At 38.2% G+C, this 25547-nt stretch overlaps 1 protein-coding gene across 1 annotated transcript; it reads right to left on the bottom strand.

Moving 5' to 3' along the window:
• Positions 1 to 3237: 3237 nt before the first annotated feature.
• On the bottom strand, positions 3238 to 4593 carry LOC105491584 (olfactory receptor 12D1). The gene has a single exon (XM_011758102.3). It carries the CDS (start codon positions 4368 to 4370, stop codon positions 3450 to 3452), a length of 921 nt encoding a protein of 306 aa, XP_011756404.2. The 5' UTR covers positions 4371 to 4593; the 3' UTR covers positions 3238 to 3449.
• Positions 4594 to 25547: the final 20954 nt, after the last annotated feature.

The following is a 25547-nucleotide window of genomic DNA, read 5'->3' on the forward strand; positions in this document are numbered from 1 at the left end:
AAAAATGTATATTTTGGATATTAACTCTTTATGAAATATTATTTTCCCATTTTATAGGTTGTCTCCTCATTCTGTTGATGTTTTCTTTTGTTAAACAGGAACTATTTAGTTTGGTACAATCCTATTTATTTTTTATTTTGTTACCTGTGCTTTAGGTATGATATTTTAAAAATATCATCGCCCAGACCACCATTAAGCAGTTTTTCCCTGTTTTCTTCTAGTAGTTTTACAGTTTCAGGTCTTACCTTTCAATTTCAAATTTTACAATTGATTTTTGTATATCGTTTGAGACAATGGTTTAATTTCATTCTTCTTTAGGTGGATATTAAATTTTCCCAACACAATTTATTGGAGAGACTATTCTTTTCCCATTGTATGTTCTTGGAACCTTTGCCAAGGACCAACTGACCATAAATACATAGGTTTATTTCTGGGCTCTCTATTCTGTTCCATTGTTCTACGTATCTGTTTTTATGCCAGTATCATACTGTTTTGATTACTATAGATTTGTAGTATATTTTGATTTCAGGTAGTCATGCCTCTAGCTTTGTTCTTTTTGCTCAAGATAGCCTCTAGCTTTGTTCTTTGTGTTCAAAATAGCCTTGGCTATTTGGAGTCTTTTGTGGTTCCATATGAATTTCAGTACTTTTGCTATTTCTGTAAAAAATTCCGTTAGAATATTAATAGGGATTGCAAAGAATCTGTAGTTTGCTGAGAGAAGTATGAGCATTTTGACAATATGAATTCTTCCAATTCATGAATAAGGAATATCTTTTCATTTATTTGTATCTTCTTCAATTTCTGTCATCCATGCCTTATAGTTTTCCAGGTACAGATCTTTCACTTTCTTGGTTAGATTTATTCCTAAGTATTTTGTTTACCTTTGACATTATTGTAAATATACTTGTTTTCTTGATTTCCTATTCAGATAGATCATTGTTGTAAAAATGCAACTGGCTTTTGTATGTTAATTTTGTATCCTGTGAACTTAACTAAATTTATTAGTTCTCACAGTTTCTGGTGTAGTCTTTTGGGTTTTCTAGATGTAAGATCACCTCATCTGCAAACAGACAATTTACTTCTTCCTTTTTAATTGGGAAGCCTTTTATTTCTTTCTCTTGTGTAATTGCTATATCTAGGAATGTCAGAATTATATTGAAGAGAAATTGTAAAAGTGAGCCTCCTTGACTTGTTCCTGGTCTTGGAAGAAAAGCTTTTAGCTTTCCAACATTGATAATGAGAATAGCAGTGGACTTGATATGCATTACCTTTATTATATTAAGCTACGTTTCTTCTATACCTAATTTGTTGGAAGTTTCTTTTAGTTATGAAACAATATTGAATTTTATCAAATGCTTTTTCTGCACCTATTATCATATGGTTTTTATCCCTCAGTATGTTAATGTGGCATATCATATTTATTAATTTGTGTATGTTAACCCATTCTTGCATCCTAAGGATGAATCCCACTTAGTCATGGTGCATGATCATTTTAATGTGCTGTTGAATTCATTTTGCTAGTTTTTATTGAGGATTTTTACATCTATATTCATCAGGGATATTGCCCTGTAACTTTATTTCCTTATAGTTGCCTTGTCTGGCTTTGGTATCAGGGTAATGCTGACCTCATAAAGCAAATTTGAAAGTATTTCTTCCTTTTCATATTTTTGAGCAAGTTTGAGAAGATTGGCATTAATTATCCTTTAAATGTTTGGTAGTATACATCAATAAAGCCATCAGATCCTGGGTTTTTTTGAATAGGAGACATTTTATTACTGGTCAATCTCAGCCCCAGGCTGGCAGCTTTTGCCACGGTCTACTGGAATATGAAAAAGTCTGTCTGAGGCTTCCCTGTTGAAGAAGCATATGACAGTCACAATGAGCAATTAAGGAAGGAGAAAAAGAAATAAAGAGAGAGAGACTTACTCAGCTCTCAGCTATTCCACGACCAGAATTGAAGTCATTCCAGCAAAGGTCAGAGACATTATGGATCAGAGTCAACCATTCTCTGCTGTGTTTTCCCAAATTTCTTACCCAATGAAGCATGTAACTTAATCGTTTTAAGGGATTGAATTTTGGGGTCCTAGTGTGTCATGCACTAATAGTTAACCAGAACCCCATGTGCTCTTCTATAGTTCACACACTCTGTGAAGTTTGAATTATGTGACAAATTCTCACCACCAGAAATGAGAGAAAAAACATATTGTATAAAATATGCATCGAATATATTACTGATAGTGTGGGACAGTTGAGATTAGGAGTTGGCATCTCCACACACACATTGTTGTTTTGTTTTGTTATAAACTAAACTAGAATTGAGGGACCAAAGAAGGTGGAGTTAGAAGACAAAAGACCCATGGAGAGAAGTCAGAATAAAATCGTTTAGATTTACAAAAGTGAATGCAGAGACCTCGAAGGGTCAGTCCACCAGCTTAAAATGCCTTTTCATAGTATTTTCTGTCTGTTCTTTAAATATTTATAAATTGTAGAATCCACCATTTCTTCAGGGACAGAAGTCATTTATAGGAACTTAAAAAGTGAGGAACATAGTAGTTCATGTCTAGAAATTCTTCAATAATTATGACTTCTCTGCCTTTCCTTAGTATGAGTTTGGTGACAAGGAAGAAAAAGAAAATAAAATTTTGATAAAGTCATTATCTTCCACAATTAAAGGCAGAGGAAACAACTTTCTAATGAGATTGAAAGAGTCTTAAGAGCTCTGTTAAATTATCTCCGATTTTTAATATTTTAAGTAATCATTGACGGTTTGGACCGTTGACTTCTAAAAGATATCTGGATACAGAGGTGCCAAAACTATTTAGATGAATTGTCAGAGTTTTTGTTGTTGTTGTTGTTGTTATTGTTATTTAGTGGTTATAATGTCATTTGTTTAATTACTTGTCTCCTTGTTTAAAGAATAAGAAATCAAGGCACACCCCTTAAAAATTCTCCTTAACTCATATGTCAGTTAGCATATACTTTTCCAGTTGAGTAACCATGGCCCTAAAATAAAATCCTCAAAATATCAAAGCATAGTAATTTTATTTATAATATTATAATGCATTAACCTAGAGGGACCAGATAGATAAATAGACCCAAGTGTTATCCATCTATTTAACACATGGGAAACACAGGCATATTTCTATACCCAATTTCATTATAAGAACGTATTAAAAACTTAACATCAATTTTATCAACTGATATCTTCAAAACTTAGTCAGTAGTAGAGTTCCATGGCTAGTATCCCATTCATTCAAATGTCCCTTATATAACCTAGGAAAACAATGTTAAATACAATTACAGCATATTTTTCCATATATTTTTGTTTTATCCAGTTCCCTCTGTTGTACATTTCTAAATAATTTAAGAAAGAGTATAATTACAAACTCAACTTTTTAATTGTTTATTTATGCTTCAGAAGAGTTCTTCAAGATTTCTTTAGGTCAAAGCTACCTTTTGATTGCTCTATTAAAGGCCCCCTTCACTTCCTTGTTCCTCAAGGTGTAGATCAGTGGGTTTAGTACTGGAGTGACCACAGTGTACATGATGGCAATGATCCGGTCCTGGTCCACGGAGGTCCCTGAGGCAGGATGAATATAGGTGAAGAGAACAGGTGCATAGAAAAGAATAACTACTATGAAGTGGGAGGCACAAGTGGACAGTGGTTTGTGGAGCATGCTAAAAGAATGAGTCTTGAAGAAGAGATGGGTGATAATGTAGAAATAAGAGAGAAATGTGAGAAAGAAAGAGCCCATTGCGATTGTCCCTGTGATGGTACTGAGCAGCCACTGATTGAGCTCCGTGTTCCCACAGGCCAGCTTTAGCAATGGCTTCACATCACAGAAGAAGTGATGGATACAGTTGGAACCACAGAAGTTCAAGCAAGAAGTCATTACGGAGTGCAGCAGGGCGTGGAAGAAACCAATGGTCCAGATTGTGATGGCCATCTGGGTACAGAGCTGAGGGCTCATGATGACAGTGTAGCGAAGTGGCTTGCAGATAGCCACAAAGCGGTCAAATGCCATCACGGCCAACAGCATGGCCTCTGTGCTGCCCAGGAAGTGGAAGAAATGGAGCTGGCTTATGCATCCCAAGAAAGAAATTGCTTTGTGTGTAGAGAGGAAGTTCTGCAGCATCTTTGGCAGTGTCACTGTAGAGTAGCAGATATCCAGGCAGGACAGGTTTCCCAGGAAGAAATACATAGGGGAATGGAGTCTAGGATCAGAGATGACAATCATTAGAGTGGCTCCATTCCCAGCCACACTGATGAAGTAGATGGTGAGGAAAACCACGAAGAGAAAAGGCTGCAGTTCTTGAATGTCTGTCACTCCCAAGAGGAGAAATTCGGTGACTGAGGTTGTATTCAGCATTACTTCAAAAAAAAAAAAAAAAAAACCACAAAATAGTGTATGGAACACTAATCACAATCAGAATCCTTCCAGCTCAGAATTTTCTCACCAAGCCAAGAATATTTGGAGGAAGAGTATTGTTGTTTTGCATGATTCAACCTCACAAGTTTTACATTTTTGGTTTTTAGATGGCTAAATATTAAATATATACATATATCTGTTATGATCTCTGACACAACTATTTCTTTACTATGTTTTTCATTACTATATTTCTTTCTCCCAGGTATCAGAAAACATTGCTAGCCTGCTAGCCTACAATCTTCTCTGGCTGTGAATATTTTCATTCTTTTTTTTTTGAGATGGAGTCTTGTTGTTTCTCCCAGGCTGGAGTACAGTGGTATGATCTTGGCTCACTGCAACCTCCGCCTCCCAGGTTCAAGAGATTCTCTCGCCTCAGCCTCCCAAGTAACTGGGATTACAGGAGTCCACCACCACACCTGGCTAATTTTTGTATTTTTAATAGAGATGGGGTTTCACCGTGTACACCAGGCTGGTCTTGAACTCCTGACCTCAAGTTATCTGCCTGCCTCGGTCTCCCAACACGCTGGGATTACAGGCATTAGCCACCTCTCTGGGCCCATGAATATCTTCATTCGGTTACAGCTTTCCTTTCGTCTTTCCAAGTGACTCTCACAGGGGGCAATTTTTAAGCATACCACATAGCTATCTCTTGGCCTAGTAAGAAACCACCAGTAGGATGTTAACTTAAATAAAAAGACAGGTTTCAATGCATCAAAACCACAATTTTTTTTTTAATCTTGAAAGAGTAGTAGTAATTGCATTTCCTCCTTTTAGAATGTAAATGAATTAGAGATATTCTCTTACTGATCTCTTCCTTACCCACATCCCTGAAATGTCATAGTGACCTACTGGGTTAAGAAACATGACCACATTAATCACATATTAGCCTGAATTTTTAAAATTTCATCACTATTATATCTGGTGATGAGCTCAGTTTCTTCCTATAATCTGACCCTTTATATTTTTTTCAAAATAGAATCCCAAATTACTTTTTTCATTGCCAATGTTATTGTGCTTTTATTTACCTGTTGATCTTAGACTCTTCCTTTCCTAGGAAATCTATGAATCCCTGGATAAGAATAGTTTTTCCTCTGATAGATTCAGTAGTTTCTCTTCTTTTTTCACCAATACTAACTTCTCCTCTAAATATATATTCAGCCTTCTTGAAATTGTCTTCTCTTGTGATCTATTTTCTTAAGTTCTGTTTTTATTTGCCTGAAATAAACTCACTCATCAGATATTAAGGAATATTCTACCTCAAGTGAAATTCACCCACTTTTCTTCTAGATCCATTACATTTTCTAGAAATTTTTTTCTCCATAATTTGTAAAGTACTGGCATTATCTTCACTAAGTTTACTAATAAAAGCAGACATAATTTTGTGAAGTAGCTTCTTCTTTGTTCTTTTCATTAGGCTGTAATGGATTAGCTCTTGTATATTGGGAGGGAAGAAGTAGGATGTGTGGGGAACTTACAGAAGTGAGAGACACTGAGAGAGCTAGTAGAACTGTAAAGAAATTGAAGAGATGCTGACATTGTAGTGCTTCCTATAAAAGGAGTATCATTCAAGGTTTTAGAAACCACTGAGGAGAGAAGAATATAATTTGATGTGACTACAGTAAAAAAAATAATGAACAACAGAACACTTCTAGAGAGCCATGGGTTTTTTGGCTTCATAGCTGGGAAGAAATTTTGAAAAACCATCTAACTTTTACTATACCTCCATGAAGGACTGCCTTCAAATAATTTATAGTAACTTTCTTGAATGACCAGGTATATTTTGTGTATTTAAAAAATTACCACTCCTGTTTAAAATACAAATTATATTTCAAATGTAATTTTTGGTTCTTGGACCCAGAAAACAAAATTGTCCCAAAAACCCATATAGTAAAACATATATTCCCAGCTTCTAAGAAAATTAGCAGTCAGAGTGGTTTGTAGTAAATCGTTTGCTTCACTGAAATTTCACCATTTAGAAATTACATGTTTGCTTTGTATAATGTCTAGAGAACTAGATATGTCGAACTGAGAATAAGATATGGCAGTAAAAATGTGGTAAGTCAAGGGCCTTCATATTTCTCCTCACAATGAGCAGTACACCATTAAATAGAAAATGAGATCTAGATACCGGGTGTTTAATACTAGCAAGTAGCTAGATCATTCATTAACATATTGAGATTATGTGCAACTTCGCAGCCTGTCTCAGTTCATTCTCTTACCTGATTGATTGTTCTGATTCACAGTCAAGGAGGCTATTCTTGTTTATATTCCCAGTGATTATAAAAGTTAAAACGTATTTGAAGCAATAGTTCATGCTGGGATTGCAGCATAAACTCATCTTTAAAAACCTCTTTCTCTCTGAAAATCAACCTGCCTTTTAATGAGCCACAGGTCTCTAGACATAGAAATCCAAAGGGAGAGTGTCCCCTGGTGTTGAGAAAGATTGTAAGAATTAGCAGGATGCCTTTCCACACCTACAATATGAATCAGCAGCCTTGGGGAATTCCTGTGTGAAGTTCCTTTTTTTTTTTTTAATTCTTGTTTTATTTCTTTTTTTCCTTACTATGTTTGTTCCTTAGTTTTAGAACTATGGCCAACACAGATCTCAATGGCTTACTATGTTTTCTTAGTCAAATTTCTTTTTATTTCCTAGGACAGAGGTATGGATTTACTTTCCCATTTTGGGGACTTTCCTGAAAGAATACCCTGGTTTCTTTCAGGAAACCTGTTTTGGTTACTGTTGCCCTGAAGTATAGTTTGAAGTAGGGTAACATGATGCCTCCAAATCTGTTCTTTTTGTTTAAAATTGCTTGGCTATTCAGATTCTTTTTTGGTTTCATATGAATTTTAAAGTCTTTTTCTAGTTCTGTGAAGAATGTCGTTGGTAGTTTGATAGAAATAGCCTTGAATCTGTAAATTGCTTTGGGCAGTATGGCCATTTAAACAATATTGATTCTTACTATCCATGAACAAGAAATTTGTTTCCATTTGTTTGTGTTATCTCTGATTTCTCTGAGCAGTGTTTTGTAGTTCTTATTGTAGAGGCCTTTCACCTGCCTTGTTAGCTGCATTCCTAGATATTATATTCTTTCATTGGCAATTGTGAATGGGATTGTGTTCCTGATTTGTCTCTCAGCTTCACTGTTGTTGCTGTATAGGAATGCTAGTGACTTTCACACATTGATTTTTTATCCAGAAACTTTGCTGAAATAGTGTATCAGCTGAAGGCGCTTTTTGGCCAAGACTATGGGGTTTTCTAGATATAGAATCATGTCATCTGCAAACAGGAATAATTTTACTTACTCTCTTCCTATAATGCCCATTATTTCTTTCTCTTGCCTAATTGCTCTGGCCAGGACTTCCAATACTATGCTGAATAGGAGTGCTGAGAGAGGATATCCTTGTCTTGTGCTGGTTTTCAAGGGGATGCTTCCAGCTTTTGTCCATTCAGTATGATGTTGGCTGTGGATTTGTCATAAATGGCGCCTATTATTTTGAGATATTTTCCTTAATACCTAGTTTATTGAGAGTTTTTAATATGAAGCAATGTTGAACTTAATCAGAAGCCTTTTCTGTATATGTTGAGATAATTATGTGAGTTTTGTTTTTCATTCTGTTTATGTGATGAATCACTTTATTAATTTGCATGTGTTGAACCAACTTTGTATCCCAGGGATAAAGCTTACTTAATCATTTTGTATTAGCTTTTTGATGTGCTGTTGAATTCAGTTTGCTAGTATTTTGTTGAGAATTTTTGCATCTATGTTCACGAAGAATATTGGCCTGAAGTTTTCCTTTTGTGTATGTGTTTCTTCCAGGTTTTTTTATTAGGATGATGCTGGCCTCATAGAATAAGGTGGGGAAGAGTCACTCCTCCTTTGTTTGGTAGGCTATTTATTACTGATTCAATTTCAGAGCTCAATTATTGGTCTGTTCAGATAATCAGTTTCTTCTTGGTTCAGACTTGGGAGGATATATGTGTGCAGAAATTTATCCATCTCGTCTAGGTTTTCTAGTTCTTGTGCATATGTCTTCATGATTCATCATGTCTCTGATGATTATTTGTATTGTTGTGGGGTCAATGGTAGCATCTCATTTGTCATTTCTGACTATGTTTATTTGGATCATCTGTCTTTCCTTCTCTATTGATCTAACTAGGAGTCTATTCATCTTATTAATTCTCCCAAAGAACAAATTCCTGGATTCGTTTATCTTTTGTGCAGTTTTTCTCATCTCAATTTCTTTCAGATCAGCTCTGATTTTGGTTATTTCTTATCTTCTGCTAGCTTTGGGGTTGGTTTTGTCTTCTGTCTCTAGTTCTTTTATTTGTGCTGTTCGGTTGTTAATTTGAGATCTTTGTATCTTTTTTATGTGGGCAGTTAGTGCTACAAATTTCCCCCTTAACACTGCCTTAGCTGTGTCCTGGATATTCTGGTATGTTGTATCTTCATTATCAATAGTTTCCAAGAACATTTTGATTTCTGTGTTAATTTCAGTACTTACCTCAAATTCATTAAAAAGCAGTTGTTTAATTTCCATGTAATTGCATGAATTGAGTGATTTTTTTCAGTCTTGATTTCTATTTTTATTGAGCTGTTGTCCACGAGTGTGTTTGGTATGATTTCAGTCCTTTTGCATTTGCCGAGGATTGTTTTATGTCCAATTGTGTGGTCTATTTTAGAGTATGTTCCATGTGTTGATGAGAAGAATGTATATTCTGTTGTTTTGGAGTGGAGAGTTCTGAGGTCTACCAGATCTATTTGATCCAATGTTGAGTTCAATCTTTGTTTAAATCTTTGTTAATTTTCTGCCTTGATGATCTGTCTAGTACTGTCAGGGGAGTGTTGAAATCACCCACTGGAGACTCCCATTGTGTGGGCATGTAAATCTCTTTGTAGGTCTCTAAGAACTTGCTTTATGAATCTGGATTCTCCTGCTGTGGGTGCATATATATTTAGGATATTTAGCTCTTCTTGTTTGAATCCTTTATCATTACATAATGCCCTTCCTTGTCTTTTTTCACCTTTGTTAGTTTAAAGTCTGCTTTTTTTCTGAAATTAGTATTGTAGCCCCTTCTTTTTTCTTATTTTCATTTACTTGGCAAATTTTTTCCATCCCTTTATTTTGAGCCTATAGGTGTAATTGCATTTGAGATGGGTTTCCTGAAGACAGCATACAATTGGATTTTGCTTCTTTACCCAGCTTGCCACTCTGTGCCTTTTAATTGGGACATTTAGCCTGTTTACTTTCAATGTTAGTATTGATATGTGTAGATTTAAATCTTGTCTATTTGTTGTTAGCTGGTTATTATGCCTGCTTGTTTGGTTGGTTGCTTTATAGTGTCACTGGTCTGTGTACTTAAATGTGTTTTTGTATTGGCTGGCAATGGTGTTTTCTTTCCACATTTAGTTCTCCTTTCAAGATCTCTTGTAAGGTGCATCTAGTAATACAATCCTTCAATATTTACTTGCCTGAAAAGATCTTATTTCTCTTTCACAGAGGAAGCTTAGTTGGCTGGATATAAAATTCATGGTTAAAGAAATTTTTCTTTAAGAATGTTGAATATAGACCTGCAATCTCTTCTGGCTTACAACATTTCTGCTGAGAGGTCCACTGTTAGCCTTATATGGTTCCCTTTGTAGGTGACCTACCCTTTCTCTCAAGCTGCCTTTAACATTCTTTCTTTCATTTTGTCCTTAGAAAATATGATGATTTTGTGTCTCGGGGATGATCTTCTTGTGTAGAGTCTTGCAGAGGTTTTCTGCATTTCCTGCATTTGACTATTGGCCTCTTTAGCAAGATTGGGGAAGTTTTCTTGGTTGATATCCTGAAATATGTTTTCCAAGTTGTTTGCTTTCTCCCCCTCTCTTTCAGGGATACCAATGATTTGGCCTCTTTATATAATCTCATATTGCACAGAGGTTTTGTTCATTCCTTTTCCTTTTATTCTTTGTTTTTGTCTGACTCTTTTATTTCAGAGAGCCTGTCTTCAGATTCTGAGACTCTTTCCTCAGCTTTGTCTACTCTGCTATTAATATTTTTGATTGCATTGAAAAATTCTTTTAGTGAGTTTTCCAGCTCTATCAAGTCAATTAGGTTGTTTTTATGCTGGCTGTTTTGTCTGTCACCTCCTGTATCATTTTATTGTGATCCTTAGCTTCCTTGGATTGGGTTTTGCCATTCTCTTGAATCTCAATTATCTTCATTGCTATCCGTATTCTGAATTCTATTTGTTATTTCAGCCATGTCAGCCTGCTTAAGAATTCTTGTTGAAGAACTAGAGTGATCATTTGGAGGACATAAGACACTATGACCATTTGAGTTTCCAGAGTTCTTTCGTTGTTTTTTTTTTTTTCTCATCTGTGTGTGTGAGTGTTCCTTTAACTGCAGGACGGCCTTTGATTGAAGTGGTCAACTGGCAGCTGTGCTTTGATTGAAGTGGTCAGGTGTGCTTGAGTCCCAGGTCAGGTGGCCTTGCCTAGTGAGGAGAAGTGAGGATCAGGATCTGTATGGAGAACAGTTCAGCCACTTTTCTATGAGGTGGATGCTCTGCGCTACGGGTTCCAACCAGCCCTTGGTCCCACAGACTCTCCAGGGCCTGGGGACACAAGGATGAAGACTGTGAGAAAGCAAAGATGGCAACCCACCCCTCCTATTGGCAGCTTTGTCCCAGGGCGTTGCAGAACTGCTACTGGCTCAATAGTCTCAGTGTGGGGGTGACTGGAGACCCAGGCTGGGAGAATCTGCCCCAGGAGGAGATACAAGATTGGGGACCCACATACCCTACAGTCTGACCACTTCTCCATGGAGCTGCTACCATATTCTGGGGATCTGCTCCAGTCCCTAGTCACTTCAGATTTTCTAGTACCTGATGGTATCCACGGTGAATTTTGCCAAACAGCAAAGATGGTGGCCTGCCCCTCCCTCTGGGAGCTCTGCTCCAGGAAGGAATGGACCTGTTACCAGCGAAATCACACTGGCAGGGTTATCTGGGGATCCCAGAAAGTCCCATTCAGTGAGGAAAAACAGGATCAGGAGGTGCGTAAAAAAGCAGTTTGGTCACTTTTTCATAGAGCAGTTATGCTGTCTTTGGGGTCTACTCCAGCCTCCAGTTATTTCCAACTCTCCAAAGCCCAAAAGTGACAATGGCTAAGTCTGCAGAACAGTAAAGATGGAGGCCTCCCTCTCCCCTGGGAGCTCCACCAGGGAGATTTGGGATTGCTACTGGCTGGAAAACAACAGCAGAAGTGGTTGTAAACCTCAGTCAGGGGATTTCTCCCAGTAAAGAGAAATGGGATCTGAGACCCATGTGAAAAAGTGGTCTGGCCATCTCTTTGTAGAGCTGCTGTGCTGTGCTGGGGTACCACTCCAGTCCCTAGTCACCTCAGATTCCCCAGAGCCTGAAGGCACCAATGGCTAAGGCTACAAAACAGCAAAGAAGGCAGCCCAAGCCTCCCTCTAAGATCTCCATCTCAGGGAGGTAGAATGTTGCTACCCATGGCTGTCTAGAGTTCTGAGCTAATGGGTCTTATCCTATGATGTTCCATGGAAATGGGGCCTGCCATCCCCGTGGATTTAGATCCTTTTCTAGGGGTGTCTATGAGGGTCTAACCTCCTGGTTTGCCAGAGTTGCAGTTACTTTTGCCGGGAAACCTGGGTATCTAAAGCTCCTGTGACTTCCAGTGTGCCTGAGTGGATGCTCTGCCAAGACTCCACATAGCTTTGCATGTCAGACTGAAGACCCTGGTGGAGTGAGTTCATGAGGGATCTCCTGACCAGAGGGTTTTAAAGTTCTGTGGGGAAAGTATGAGTTCCCAAGGCTGCTCACTTACTCACAACTTCTCTGGGCAGGGGAGGCTGCCCTGGCTACATGTCATTCCCAAGTGGGTGGTCGTCCTGCCTTGCTTTTCTCTGTTCTCTGTGGGTCAGGTTGTTCTCCTGATGAATCCCAATGCATGTGCCTAGGTAATTCAGTTGAAGATACTGTATTTACTTGCCTTTTCTATTTTTCTCTGTGACAGCAGTGCACAATAGGTGGCTCTAGTTGGCCATCTTGGCCAGCCCTCACCATCTTGTCATTTTATATGCTGTGAATATAATACAAATGAATACTATTTATTACATGCTTATTATGTATAAGGTATTGTTCTAAGTTCTTTACATCTATTAGCTCTCTGAATTCTCACAAAAACCCAGTGAAGTAAGTAATACAATCATTTCTCTTATATCACAAGAAAACAGGCTCAAAGGATTTATGTAAATTTTTCTTCTTGTGATGTATTGTGAAACCAGGACTCAAACCGAGGCTCTTTAGTTCTAGTGATCACCGTTTTGTGCTCTTTCTTTCAAATATTATTCATCTTAATTTTATCTACAATTTTCTTAGTTGACTAGAAATTCACTATTTTAATGAACTCATGACCAGCAATTTTCTTCTTTATGTATTGCTCTTTGTGATTGTCTGTATTATTTACTTTAAATTTTCTTTTATTACAAAGGAAGCTTCATGGGCATGTGACCCATGCAGTCACAAAGGACCCTGCACTCAGAAAGGCCCTATGTTTGATTTAATGCTTTGTAGTAACTGTCTTGAAACTCTTAGTATTTTTTTTAACTTCTTTTTTTATTATTATTATACTTTAAGTTCATGTGCAGAATGTGCAGGTTTCTTACATAGGTATACACATGCCATGGTGGTTTGCTGCACCCATCAACCCATCATCTACATTAGGTATTTATCCTAAAGCTACCCCTCCCCTAGCCTCCCATCCCCTGACAGGCCCCGGGGTGTGATGTTCCCCTCCCTGTGTCCATGTGTTCTCATTGTTCAACTCCCACCTGTGAGTGAAAACATGCGGTGTTTGGTTTTCTGTTCTTGTGATAGTTTGCTGAGAATTATGGTTTTCAGCATCATCCATATCCCTGCAAAGGACATGAACTCATCCCTTTTCATGGCTGCATAGTATTCCATGGTGTACATGTGCCACATTTTCTTTATCCAGTTTATCATTAATGGGCATTTGGGTAGGTTCCAAGTCAATGCTATTGTGAACAGTGCTGCAATAGACATGTGTGTGTGTGTGTCTTTATAGTAGAATGATTTATAATCCTTTGGGTATATACCCAGTAATGGGATTGCTGGGTCAAATGGTATTTCTAGTTCTAGATCTTTGAGGAATCGCCACACTGTCTTCCACAATGGTTAAAATAATTTACACTCCCACCAATAGTGTGAAAACATTCCTATTTCTCTATATCCTCTCCAGCATCTGTTGTTTCCTGACTTTTTAATGATTGCCATTCTAACTGGTATGAGATGGTATCTCATTGTGGTTTTGATTTTCATTTCTCTAAAGACCAGTGATGATGAGCTTTTTTTCATATATTTGTTGGCTGCATAAATATCTTTTGAGAAGTATCTGTTCATATCCTTTGCCCACTTTTTGATGTGTTGTTTGTTTTTTTCTTGTAAATTTGTTTAAATTCTTTGTGGATTCTGGATATTAGCCCTTTGTCAGATGGGTAGATTGCAAAAAATTTCTCCCATTCTATAGGTTGCCTGTTCACTCTGCTGACAGTTTATTTTGTTGTGCAGAAGTTCTTTAGTTTAATTAGATCCCATTTGTCTATTTTGGCTTTTGTGGCAATTGCTTTTGGTGTTTTAGTCATGAAGTCTTTGCCCATACCTATGACCTGAATGGTATTGCATAGGTTTTCTTCTAGGGTTTTTATGGTTTTAGGTCTTATGTTTTAGGTCTTATGTTTAAGTCTTTAATCCATCTTGAATTAATTTTTGTATAAGGTATAAGGAAGGGATCATGTTTCAGCTTTCTACATATGGCTAGCCAGTTTTCCCAACACCATTTATTAAATAGGGAATCCTTTCCCTGTTGCTTGTTTTTGTCAGATTTGTCAAAGATCAGACGGTTGTAGATGTGTGGTGTTATTTCTGAAGCCTCTGTTCTGTTCCATTGGTCTATATATCTGTTTTGGTACCAGTACCATGTTATTTTGGTTACTGTAGCCTTGTAGTATAGTTTGAAGTCAGGTAGCATGATGCATTCAGCTTTGTTATTTTTGCTTAGGATTGTCTTGGTTATGCGGGCTCTTTTTTGGTTCCATTTGAAATTTAAAGTAGTTTTTCTGATTCTGTGAAGAAAGTCAATGGTAGCTTGATGAGGATAGCATTGAATCTATAAATTACTTTGGACAGTATGGCCATTTTCACAATATTGATTATTCCTATGCATGAGCATGGAATGTTTTTCCTTTCTTATTTCCTTGAGCATTGGTTTGCAGTTCTCCTTGAAGAAGTCCTTCACATCTCCTGTAAGTTGTATTCCTAGGTATTTTATTCTCTTTGTAGCAATTGTGAATGGGCGTCCACTCCTGATTTGGCTCTCTGTCTGTCTGTTGTTGGTGTATAGGAATGCTTGCGATTTTTGCAAATTGATTTTGTATCCTGAGACTTTGCTGAAGTTGCTTATCAGCTTAAGGAGATTTTGGGCTGAGATGACGGGGTTTTCTAAATATACTTTCATGTCATCTGCAAACAGAGACAATTTGACTTCCTCTTTTCCTAATTGAATACTCTTTATTTCTTTCTCTTGCCTGATTGCAGGAAATACATTGTGAACTTCCCAGCACATCTGTTAGAAAGGAGGTCCAGAAAAAGAGCACAAGGAGAATGGTCTGGATTCAAATATACAACAGCTGAGAAAGCATAGTGTAATTTTCAAGAAAAAGACTGTAGCCATTCTGCCTGGGCTTACATCCATCATTGCTAGTCACTCTCCGAAACACTTTGGGCAAATGACTTAACATTTCTGTTCCTCTATTTCTTCATCTGTAAAATAAGAATAAATGTTGTTACGACAATTAAATGAACTAATATGTATAAAGTACTTACAATAGTGTCTGACACATACAATGCACTATATACGTTTTTGCTAGGTAAAAACAAACACATAAATCTTCAGACAGGACTATCAAAATGAGTCTCAAGTCAATGTGGTAGCTAGTCTAGACACATGGATGCCCAGTGAGCCATGCCTCTCAGCATTGATGCCTTGTGTGGTTCGTTTTCCTTGAACCTGGGCTGGCACAGTGACTTCACCAATAGAATGCAACAAAAGTGATATTCTGGAACTTCAAAGTTGGTTAAAAGAAACCTTACAGGCCGGGCGCGGTGGCTCAAGCCTGTAATCCCAGCACTTTGGGAGGCCGAGACGGGCGGATCACGAGGTCAGGAGATCGAGACCATCCTGGCTAATATGGTGAAACCCCATCTCTACTAAAAAATACAAAAAACTAGCCGGGCGAGGTGGTGGGCGCCTGTAGTCCCAGCTACTCGGGAGGCTGAGGCAGGAGAATGGCGTAAACCCGGGAGGCGGAGCTTGCAGTGAGCTGAGATCCGGCCACTGCACTCCAGCCTGGGCGACAAAGCGAGACTCCGTCTCAAAAAAAAAAAAAAAAAAGAAACCTTACAACTTCTTAATAGATCTCCTGAAACAGTCACTCTTGGGATGCTCCCAAGAAACAAGAATGCATTTGCCATGTCAATGGACAAAAACCACTTACCTGGAGCCCTGTTAACTTGTTCTAACAATGATACCATGTCTGACATGACAGCTGTGACCAAGACTACTAGTTGGTTGAGCTTGGGATAGTCTGCAGCTATTACTCAAGATTTATCTGATTTTTGTAAGTGGCCTTTCAGTCTTTAGATATTTAAGGGGGCACTAATCTTGGCCATCCTTCCTAGGATATGATATTGTTTTTAGTTTAATATCCTTGCTAGATGGGGCAGTTTCAAAGCTTCCAGTTGGCCTTCTCCAGTACAATAGCCCATTTCCCACAGGCCAAGGAGTGGCACAGGGTCTTCTCTTACTGCCAAGTATATCAGTCCTAATTGTATAGCCAGTGACTGTGGGAATGACTATTGGATGTGCCTACAGTACTGGGTGACCTACTGTAAGCTAGACTTTAACATGACTCCATTTATAATCTGGCTTCTGTATGCTCATTTTAACAGTTGGGCCATGGTGATGCTTTGGCTCTTGGAGTATCAGTGTCAACTCAGACAACTGTACTTGAAATATTTGGGTACTCCCCCTTTCCCAGTGTGCAGTAATTTGCATAAATGATGTTAGTTCCCTCTGGGAAAAAACTATAGGGGTCTTTCCAGTAAATACTTGCCACGATGTTGAAGTTCACTTCTTTCTGGAGGACATGACTAAATGTCCAGGTAATAAGTTATGCACCTAAATATTAGCTTGCATCAGTGAACTGAGCAGGAAATTAGGCCATTTTATTAGAGTGACCACCCTCAGTGTCCTGTTTCTCTGCTCTTGCCTTCTTTTGATTGTAGTTTTTAAGCAGCAGTCTCATCAACAGTCCTGTAATTTTGTCTTTAGGGACACGTGTTCCATTAACCATCACCACAGCTTCCTGCAGGTCAAGACGCTTTGACTGCCTTTTTGACTCACTGATGATTACAGCAATTGCAAACTACTAGCTTCCGGTGGTTCAGTGTTACTATATATTTTTTATTGCTGTAGGCCCCTTTTCTCCATCACTATTAACAATTCAAACTCTGTGATTACTTCTGTAACCATGGTCTACAAAGAGTCACCACTGAATTTCTTAGTAATTCCAGAACTCCTTTGCCAGAGCATTCTGAATAGTGAATGGTGTGCCTCCTCTGAATACTCTTGTGGAACACAATATTCTGGCTTTTCTGATCTACACATAGTATATTCATCCAATATCCCCTCTTTCCGGAGTCTATTCCTTTCCATACCATCTGTCAGGGCAACTCACTCATTTTAATTTTGATCATCATGGGTCAATGACTTCCCTGTGTTTTTAGAGCCACACCAGCAGCAAATTTGCTGAAGCCCCAGATTCTGTGTCTAAGAATTCAACGTCCCCTGGTTAATATATTCTTGTTTATCCAGTTTAGTGTTCTAGTCCCTTGATCATGCACACTCAAAATACAATCCCATGGTACTCCTGCTGGTACATTTGCACTCCTATTTCCACTCCTTTTGGTTTAATCTTTCTATTTTAACATCTCTAGCACAATCCTAGTTCATTTATGATGATTTAACTCTAATTATTGGCCTGGCAGTCAAGACAGACATCCACTGTTTACAGTAATATGTAGTACAGTATATATGTACTATCTACAGTAACATAGAAGATAGAAAGGATATCTATTGAACCCATTGATCTTGCTAAGGAGATTACTAGGAAGAATAATTGTATTAGTCAGGGTTCTTCTGAGAAACAGAGTCAACAGAATATTGATTGGATGACAGTCACCTACATTAGGGAGGACAATCTGCTTTACTCAGTCTATCAATTCAAATGATAGTCTCATCTAAAAACATCTTCACAGACACACCCAGAAAACTGCTTGATTAAATAATGTGTGGACATCCTGAGTCAAGATGACATAAAATTAACCATCAAAATAGTGAAAGTTTCAACAGATTGTTTTAGCTGACTATTACAAAATAGGATAGAAATAAGATGAAACAAGGCATTCAATTTTCAGTCAGTATTTAGAGGAAAATTAAAGATTCCAGGGCTGCCCAGGATCAAAAAATTAAACTGTGTATTAGTGCTAAATAGTCTAGATGGCAGAAGTTTCTCAAAGTAAGAAATGGCTTCAGGGCAAAGATCATAATCTAAGGTGCTGTCAATAAAGTATGGTTTTGAGGTAAAGATCCCAAGGATGAGACTATAATACTCTTTGTTGAAACCTCAGAAAGACAATGGGGAAGGCTAGAATAGTTTCTAAAAATCTTAAGACAGGCCTCTTAAGCACTCTATGTTAGACAAAGAGGCCTTATGAGTCTTACGGACATACCTTGTCAACACTTCCAACTAGAGGCAAAAAATGTTTCCAGAAATCTTATTTTAGCTTTATTGAGGTACAACTGACTTACAAAAATTGTATGTGTTTAATTTATACACTTTGATGAGTTTGGACGTATGTACACATACTATCATCACCACAATCAAGGTGTAAGCATATCCATCACCTCCAAAAATTTCCTTGTGTTCTTTTGTGTTGTTTTTGGTTTTTGTTTTTTGTAAAAACACTTATCGTGAGATCTATAGTCTTGTTAACATATTTTAAAGTGCAAAATACTATTTTGCTAATTATAGGTAATATGTTGTACTGCAGATCTCTAGATCTTATTTATCTTGTATGACAGAAACTTTATACCACACCCACTGATAAACAACTCCCCATCTCCCGCTCTACACATTCCCTGACAATCACCATTCTATTTTGTATTTTTATGAGATTGACTATTTTAGATACTGTTTAAGTGTGGCCATGCAACATTTGTCCTTTTGAGACTGTCTTATTTTACTTATCATGATATCCTCTAGGTTAGTCCATATTGTGATAAATGGCAGAGTCTCCTTTTTAAGGTTAAATAATATTCATGTATATACACATTTTCTTTATCCATTCATCTGCCAATGAATACTTGGGTTGTTTTCATATTTTGGCTACTGTAAAAAATTTCAAAATAAACACACTGTTGCACATATTTCTTCAAGGCCCTGGTTTCAATTCTTTTGGCTATATACTCAGAAATTGCTGAATCAAACAGTAGATTTATTTTTGAATTTTAAAGGAATCTTAATACCATTTTGCATAGTGGCTGCAATTTCTATATTCAGTGGGTAAGGGTTCCAGTTTCTCCACATTCACACCAACAATTGTTATTTTTGTTGTAATAACCATCCTAAAATATGTTAGGTGATATCTGACTATAGTTGCCTTTTTCTGATGGTTAGTGATATTGAGTACCTTTTTATATACCTGTTGGCCATTTATATGTCTTCTTTGAAGAAATACCTGTTCAATTATTTTGTCGATTTTAAGTTGTGTATGTGTGCATTATTGAGTTGAGAAGATAATAATGTATTTTAGATATTAACCCCCAGCAGATAGATGGTTTGAAGTATTTTCTCCCACTTCCTAGGATGCCTTTTCACTCTGTTGATCATTTCCTTCGTTGTGAAGAAGTTTAGCTTTATATAGTCCCGCTTGTCTATTTTTTATTTTGCTGTGTCAAATCTAAAAAATCATTGTCAAGACCAACATCAAGAAGTTATCTCCCTATTTTTTTCTTCTAGCAGTTTTGCATTTAAGTCTTTAATCCATTTTGAGTTGATTTTGTATACAGTATGAGATATGGTCCAATTTCATCCTTCTCTATGTAGTCTATTCTACACCATCTATTGAGGAGACTACTCTTTCTCCATTGCGTGTTCTCAGCAATCTTGTCCAAGATCAGTTTACTCTCTCCCTCTCTCTCTCTCTCTCTCTCTCTCTCTATATATATATATATATATATATATATATGCATTTATTTCTAGACTCTCCATTCTGTTCTATTGGCTTGTATGTCTGTCTTTATGTCAGTACTATTTTAATTAAATGGAAGGCTTTCAAATTGAATATAAAATTAACACACAAATCAATTGCATTCCTGTACATTAACAATCTAGCTTTTCTGAACTATCAGAAAATGAAAGAAACAAAACAATTTCATTTAAAATAGCATAAAAAAGAATAAAATACTTAGCAATAAACTTAACCAAGGAAGTGAATGACTTGTACACTGGAAACTATAATAACATTGATGAAAGGAATTGAAGACTCAAATAAATAGAAACATAACCTATGTTCAGGGCTTAGAATAATTAAAATTGTTGAAATGTCCACACTACCATAACTTGTCTATGAATTCAATGTAATCACTATCAAAATCCCAATGACATTGTTTACAGAAATTGAAAGAACTATTCAAGAAAGACCTCAAATAGCCAAAGTGATCTTGAGAAAGAATAGCAAAGAAGATGGTATCGTTCTTCCTGATTTCCCAAGATGTTGCAAAGGTACAGTAAATAAAACAGTATGCTACTGGCATGAAGATAGACAGACAGAAATCTCAAGGATGTTGTCTCACAGTACACTAATTGTCAGCCCAAGTCAGAGAAGGGCCTGTCCTAAGGAGATTTATGAGTGTGGTACTTATCTAACTGACTAAACCCAAGTAAGAATCCTAAGAACCTAAAATATTTAAAAAAGAATTTTATTGGTGGGCCAGGTGCAGTGATTCACACCTGTAATTCCAGCACTTTGGGAGGCTGATGCGGGTGGATCACTTGAAATCAGGAGTTTGAGACCAGCCCGCACAACATGGTGAAACCCTGTCTCTATTAAAAGTACAAAAACCAGTCGGGCAGGGTGGCACATGCCTGTAATCCCAACTACTTGGTAGGCTCAGGTGAGAGAAGCACTTGAACCTGGAAGGTGGAAGTTGCAGTGAGCTGAGACCGCACCGTCCCACTGTATTCCAGCCTGGGTGACAGAGTGAGACCTATGTCAAAAAAAAAAAAAAAAAAAAAGAGAGAGAGAGAAATTTATTGGTATCATCAGTTTCAATTGCATCATCTTAGACTCTAGAGGATGGAGTGGAAAAAATGTCCCCAAGTGCTATGTAACTACTATGTGCCTCCCATTTTTTCTCTTTTGGAATAAGATTTTCTATTACTGTCATCTTATATCTACCTTATCATTATGTGTTGAGTGTGTGACAGGCAGATAACATGACTTCTTGAAGTTTAAAGGTCTTCAGGTCAAAAGGAACCATTCTTGAGGAATCATACTAAATATGCCCCATTTGCACTTTGTCCTGATTCAGATTTTAAAAACCTAGACTTTGAACCAATGCTACAAAGGCATGAGATTTTAGGATTATTAAGAAGAGGTGGAGTAAGTGTACTTTGCAGAAGGGAACAACATGAATTATTAGTGGTTAGACATGGGACTGTGGTAGATTAAGGATGTCCACACAATTTTTGATACTCTTTCCACTGAAAGTTAGAGAAACTCAGTTGGCACGTGATTTCTTTGACCAACACAGTATGATAGAAGTTATGTTAATGCTGGTTCTTGGTTTTTGTCTTTGAGACAACTAACAGTTTTTGCCTTGGTTTGCTGGCCCCCATGAAAAAGTCTGTCCTGAGGCTTCCCTGTTAAAGAGGCCCATGACAGTCAATTGAGAAACTGGAGAGAGAGAGAGAGAGAGAGAGAGAGAGAGAGAGAAGATCCAGATATTATTGAGCATTGTCAACCCCTTCCTGCTATGCCCTTCCCAATTTCTGTCCCACAGAATCCTGGGATTTGGTTAAATAAATGAATTTAAGCCATTTAGATTTAGGATACTATTTGTTTTGCAGGAGTAGATAACTCGAACCCATGTGTTTTCCTAGAGTTCACAGCCTCCATGTAGATGGGATTATGCAGTAAACTCTGACCATCAGAAGTGATAGTCTGTCTGAGACAGTTCAGGTGAACACTGTCTTCTCCATATAGGCATTCTCTCACCAACAAAACCGGAACTGAAGGACCAAAGAAGGTTGAGTTGGAAGATAAAAGAAGTACCAGAGAGGAAAGAATACCGGTGGCACCCAAGATGGCCAAATAGGAACAGCTCCAGCCTCCAGCTCCCAGTGTGAGTGACACAGAAGACAGGTGATTTTTGCATTTTCAACTGAGGTACTGGGTTCATCTCACTGGGGAGTGTCGGACAGTTGATGCTGGTTCGCAGGTGCAGCCCAACCAGCGAGAGTTCACCTGGGTGGTGCAAGGGGGAAGGGAATTCCTTTTCCTAGCTAAGGGAAATTGAAACACACAACACCTGGAAAATTGGGTAACTCCCACCCTAATACTGCACTTTACCAAGGGTCTTAGCAAACAGCACACCAGGAGATTATATCCCACACCTGGCCCAGATGGTCCCATGCCCACGGAGCCTCCCTCATTGCTAGCACAGCAGTCGGAGATCTAACTGCAAGGGGGCAGCAAGGCTGGGGGAGGGGCACCCACCATTGCTGAGGCTTATGTAGATAAACAAAGCCGCCAGGAAGCTCGAATTGGGTGGAACCCACAACAGCTCAAGGAGGCCTGCCTGCCTCAGTAGACTCCACCTCTGGGAAAAGGGCATAGCTAAACAAAAAGCAGCAGAAACCTCTGCAGATGTAAAAGTTCCTGTCTGACAGCTTTGAAGAAAGCAGTGGATCTCACAGCACGGAGGTTGACATCTGAGAACGGACAGACTGCCTGCTCAAGTGGGTCCCTGACCCCCTGAGTAGCCTAACTGGGAGACATCCCCTGCTAGGCGCAGACCAACACATCACACTTCACAAGGCTGAGTACACCCCTGAGACAAAGCTTCCAGAACAAGAATCAGACAGCAACACTCGCTGTTCAGCAATATTCTATCTTCTGCAGCCTCCGCTGCTGACACCCAGGAAAACAGGGTCTGGAGCGGACCTCAAGTAAACTCCAACAGCTGCAGCTGAGGGTCCTGGCTGTTAGAAGGAAAACTAACAAACAGAAAGTACACCCACACCAAAACCCCATCAGTACATCACCATCATCAAAGACCAAAGGCAGAGAAAACCACAAAGATGGGGAAAAAGCAGTGCAGAAAAGCTGGAAATTCAAACAATCTGAGTGCATCTCCCCCTCCAAAGGAACGCAGCTCATCGCCAGCAACGGAGCAAAGCTGGATGGAGAATGACTTTGATGAGATGAGAGAAGAAGGCTTCACTCGATCAAACTTCTCAGAGCTAAAGGAGGAACTATATACCCAGTGCAAAGAAACTAAAAACCTTGAAAAAAGAATGGATGAATGGATAACTAGAATAATCAATGCAGACAAGACCTTAAAAGAACTGATAGAGATGAAAACCATGACATGAGAACTATGTGACAAACGCACAAGCTTCGGTAACTGACTCGATCAACTGGAAGAAAGATTATCAGTGATTGAAGATAAAATGAATGAAATGAAATGAGAAGAGAAGTGTAGAGAAAAAAGAGTAAAAAGAAATGAACAAAGCCTCCAAGAAATATGGGATTATGTGAAAAGACCAAATCTACGTCTGATTGGTGTGCCTGAAAGTGAGGGGGAAAATGGAACCAAGTTAGAAAACACTCTGCAGGATATCATCCAGGAGAAATTCCCCAACCTAGTAAGGCAGGCCAGCGTTCAAACTCAGGAAATACAGAGAACGCCACAAAGATACTCTTTGAGAAGAGCAACTCCAAGACACGTAATTGTGAGATTCACCAAAATCGAAATGAAGAAAAAAATGTTAAGGGCAGCCAGAGAGAAAGGACAGGTTAACCACAAAGGGAGGCTCATCAGATTAATAGCAGATCTCTCAAAAGAAACTCTACAAGTCAGAAGAGAGTGGGGGCCAATATTCAACATTCTTAAAGAAAAGAATTTTCAACCCAGAATTTCATATCCAGCCAAACTAAGTTTCATAAGTGAAGGAGAAATAAAATCCTTTACAGACAAGCAAATGCTTAGAGACTTTGTCACCACCAGGTCTGCCCTACAAGAGATCCTGAAGGAAGCACTAAACATGGAAAGGAACAACCAGTACCAGCCATTGCAAAAACGTGCCAAAATGTAAAGTCCATCGATGCTAGGAAGAAACTGCATCAACTAAGGAGCAAAATAACCAGTTAATATCATAATGACAGGATCAAGTTCACACATAACAATATTAACCTTAAATGTAAATGGGCTAAATGGTCCAATCAAAAGACACAGACTAGCAAACTGGATAAAGAGTCAAGACCCATCAGTTTGCTGTATTCAGGAGACCCATCTCACAGTCAGAGACACACATAGGCTCAAAACAAAGGGATGGAGGAAGATCTACCAAGCAAAGGGAAAAGAAAAATAACAGGGGTTGCAATCCTAGTGTCGGATGAAACAAACTTTAAACAATCACAGATCAAAAGAGACAAAAAAGGCCATTACATAATGGTAAAGGGATCAATTCATCAGGAAGAGCTAACTATCCTAAATATATATGCACCCAATACCGGAGCACCCAGATTCATAAAGCAAGTCCTTAAAGACTTACAAAGAGACTCAGACTCCCATACAATAATAATGGGAGACTTTAACACCCCACTGTCAACATTAGACAGATCAACGAGACAGAAAGTTAACAAGGATATCCAGGAATTGAACTCAGCTCTGCACTAAGTGGACCTAATAGACATCTACAGAACTCTCCACCCCAAATCAACAGAATATACATTCTTCTCAGCACCACATCGCACTTATTCCAAAATTGACCACGTAATTGGAAGTAAAGCACTCCTCAGCAAATGTAAAAGAACAGTAATTATAACAAACTGTCTTTCAGACCACAGTGCAATCAAACTAGAACTCAGGACTAAGAAACTCAATCAAAACTGCTCAACTACATGGAAACTGAACAACCTGCTCCTGAATGACTACTGGGTACATAACGAAATGAAGGCAGAAATAAAGATGTTCTTTGAAACCAATGAGAACAAAGATACAAAGTACCAGAATCTCTGGTACACATTTAAAGCAATGTGTAGAGGGAAATTTATAGCACTAAATGCCCTCAAGAGAAAGCAGGAAAGATCTAAAATTGACATCCTAACATCACAATTAAAAGAACTAGAGAAGCAAGAGCAAACACATTCAAAAGTTAGGAGAAGGCCAGAAATAACTAAGATCAGAGCAGAACTGAAGGAGATAGAGACATAAAAAAACCCTCCAAAAAATCAATGAATCCAGGAGCTAGTTTTTTGAAAAGACCAACAAAATTGATAGACCACTAGCAAGACTAATAAAGAAGAAAAGAGAGAAGAATCAAATAGATGCAATAAAAAATGATAAAGGGGATATCACCACCGACCCCACAGAAATATAAACTGCCATCAGAGAGTACTATAAACACCTCTACGCAAAAAAGCTAGAAAACCTAGAAGAAATGGGTAATTTCCTGGACACTTACACTCTCCCAAGATTAAACCAGGAAGAAGTTGAATCCCTCAATAGACCAGTAACAGACTCTGAAATTTAGGCAATAATGAAGAGCCTACCAACCAAAAAAAGTCCAGGACCAGATGGATTCACAGCCGACTTCTACCAGAGGTACAAGGAGGAGTTGGTACCATTCCTTCTGAAACTATTCCAATCAATAGAGAAAGAGGAAATCCTCCCTAACTCATTT

The sequence above is a fragment of the Macaca nemestrina genome, chromosome 5 (assembly GCF_043159975.1).
Source record: "Macaca nemestrina isolate mMacNem1 chromosome 5, mMacNem.hap1, whole genome shotgun sequence".
NCBI classification, from domain to species: Eukaryota; Metazoa; Chordata; class Mammalia; order Primates; family Cercopithecidae; genus Macaca; species Macaca nemestrina.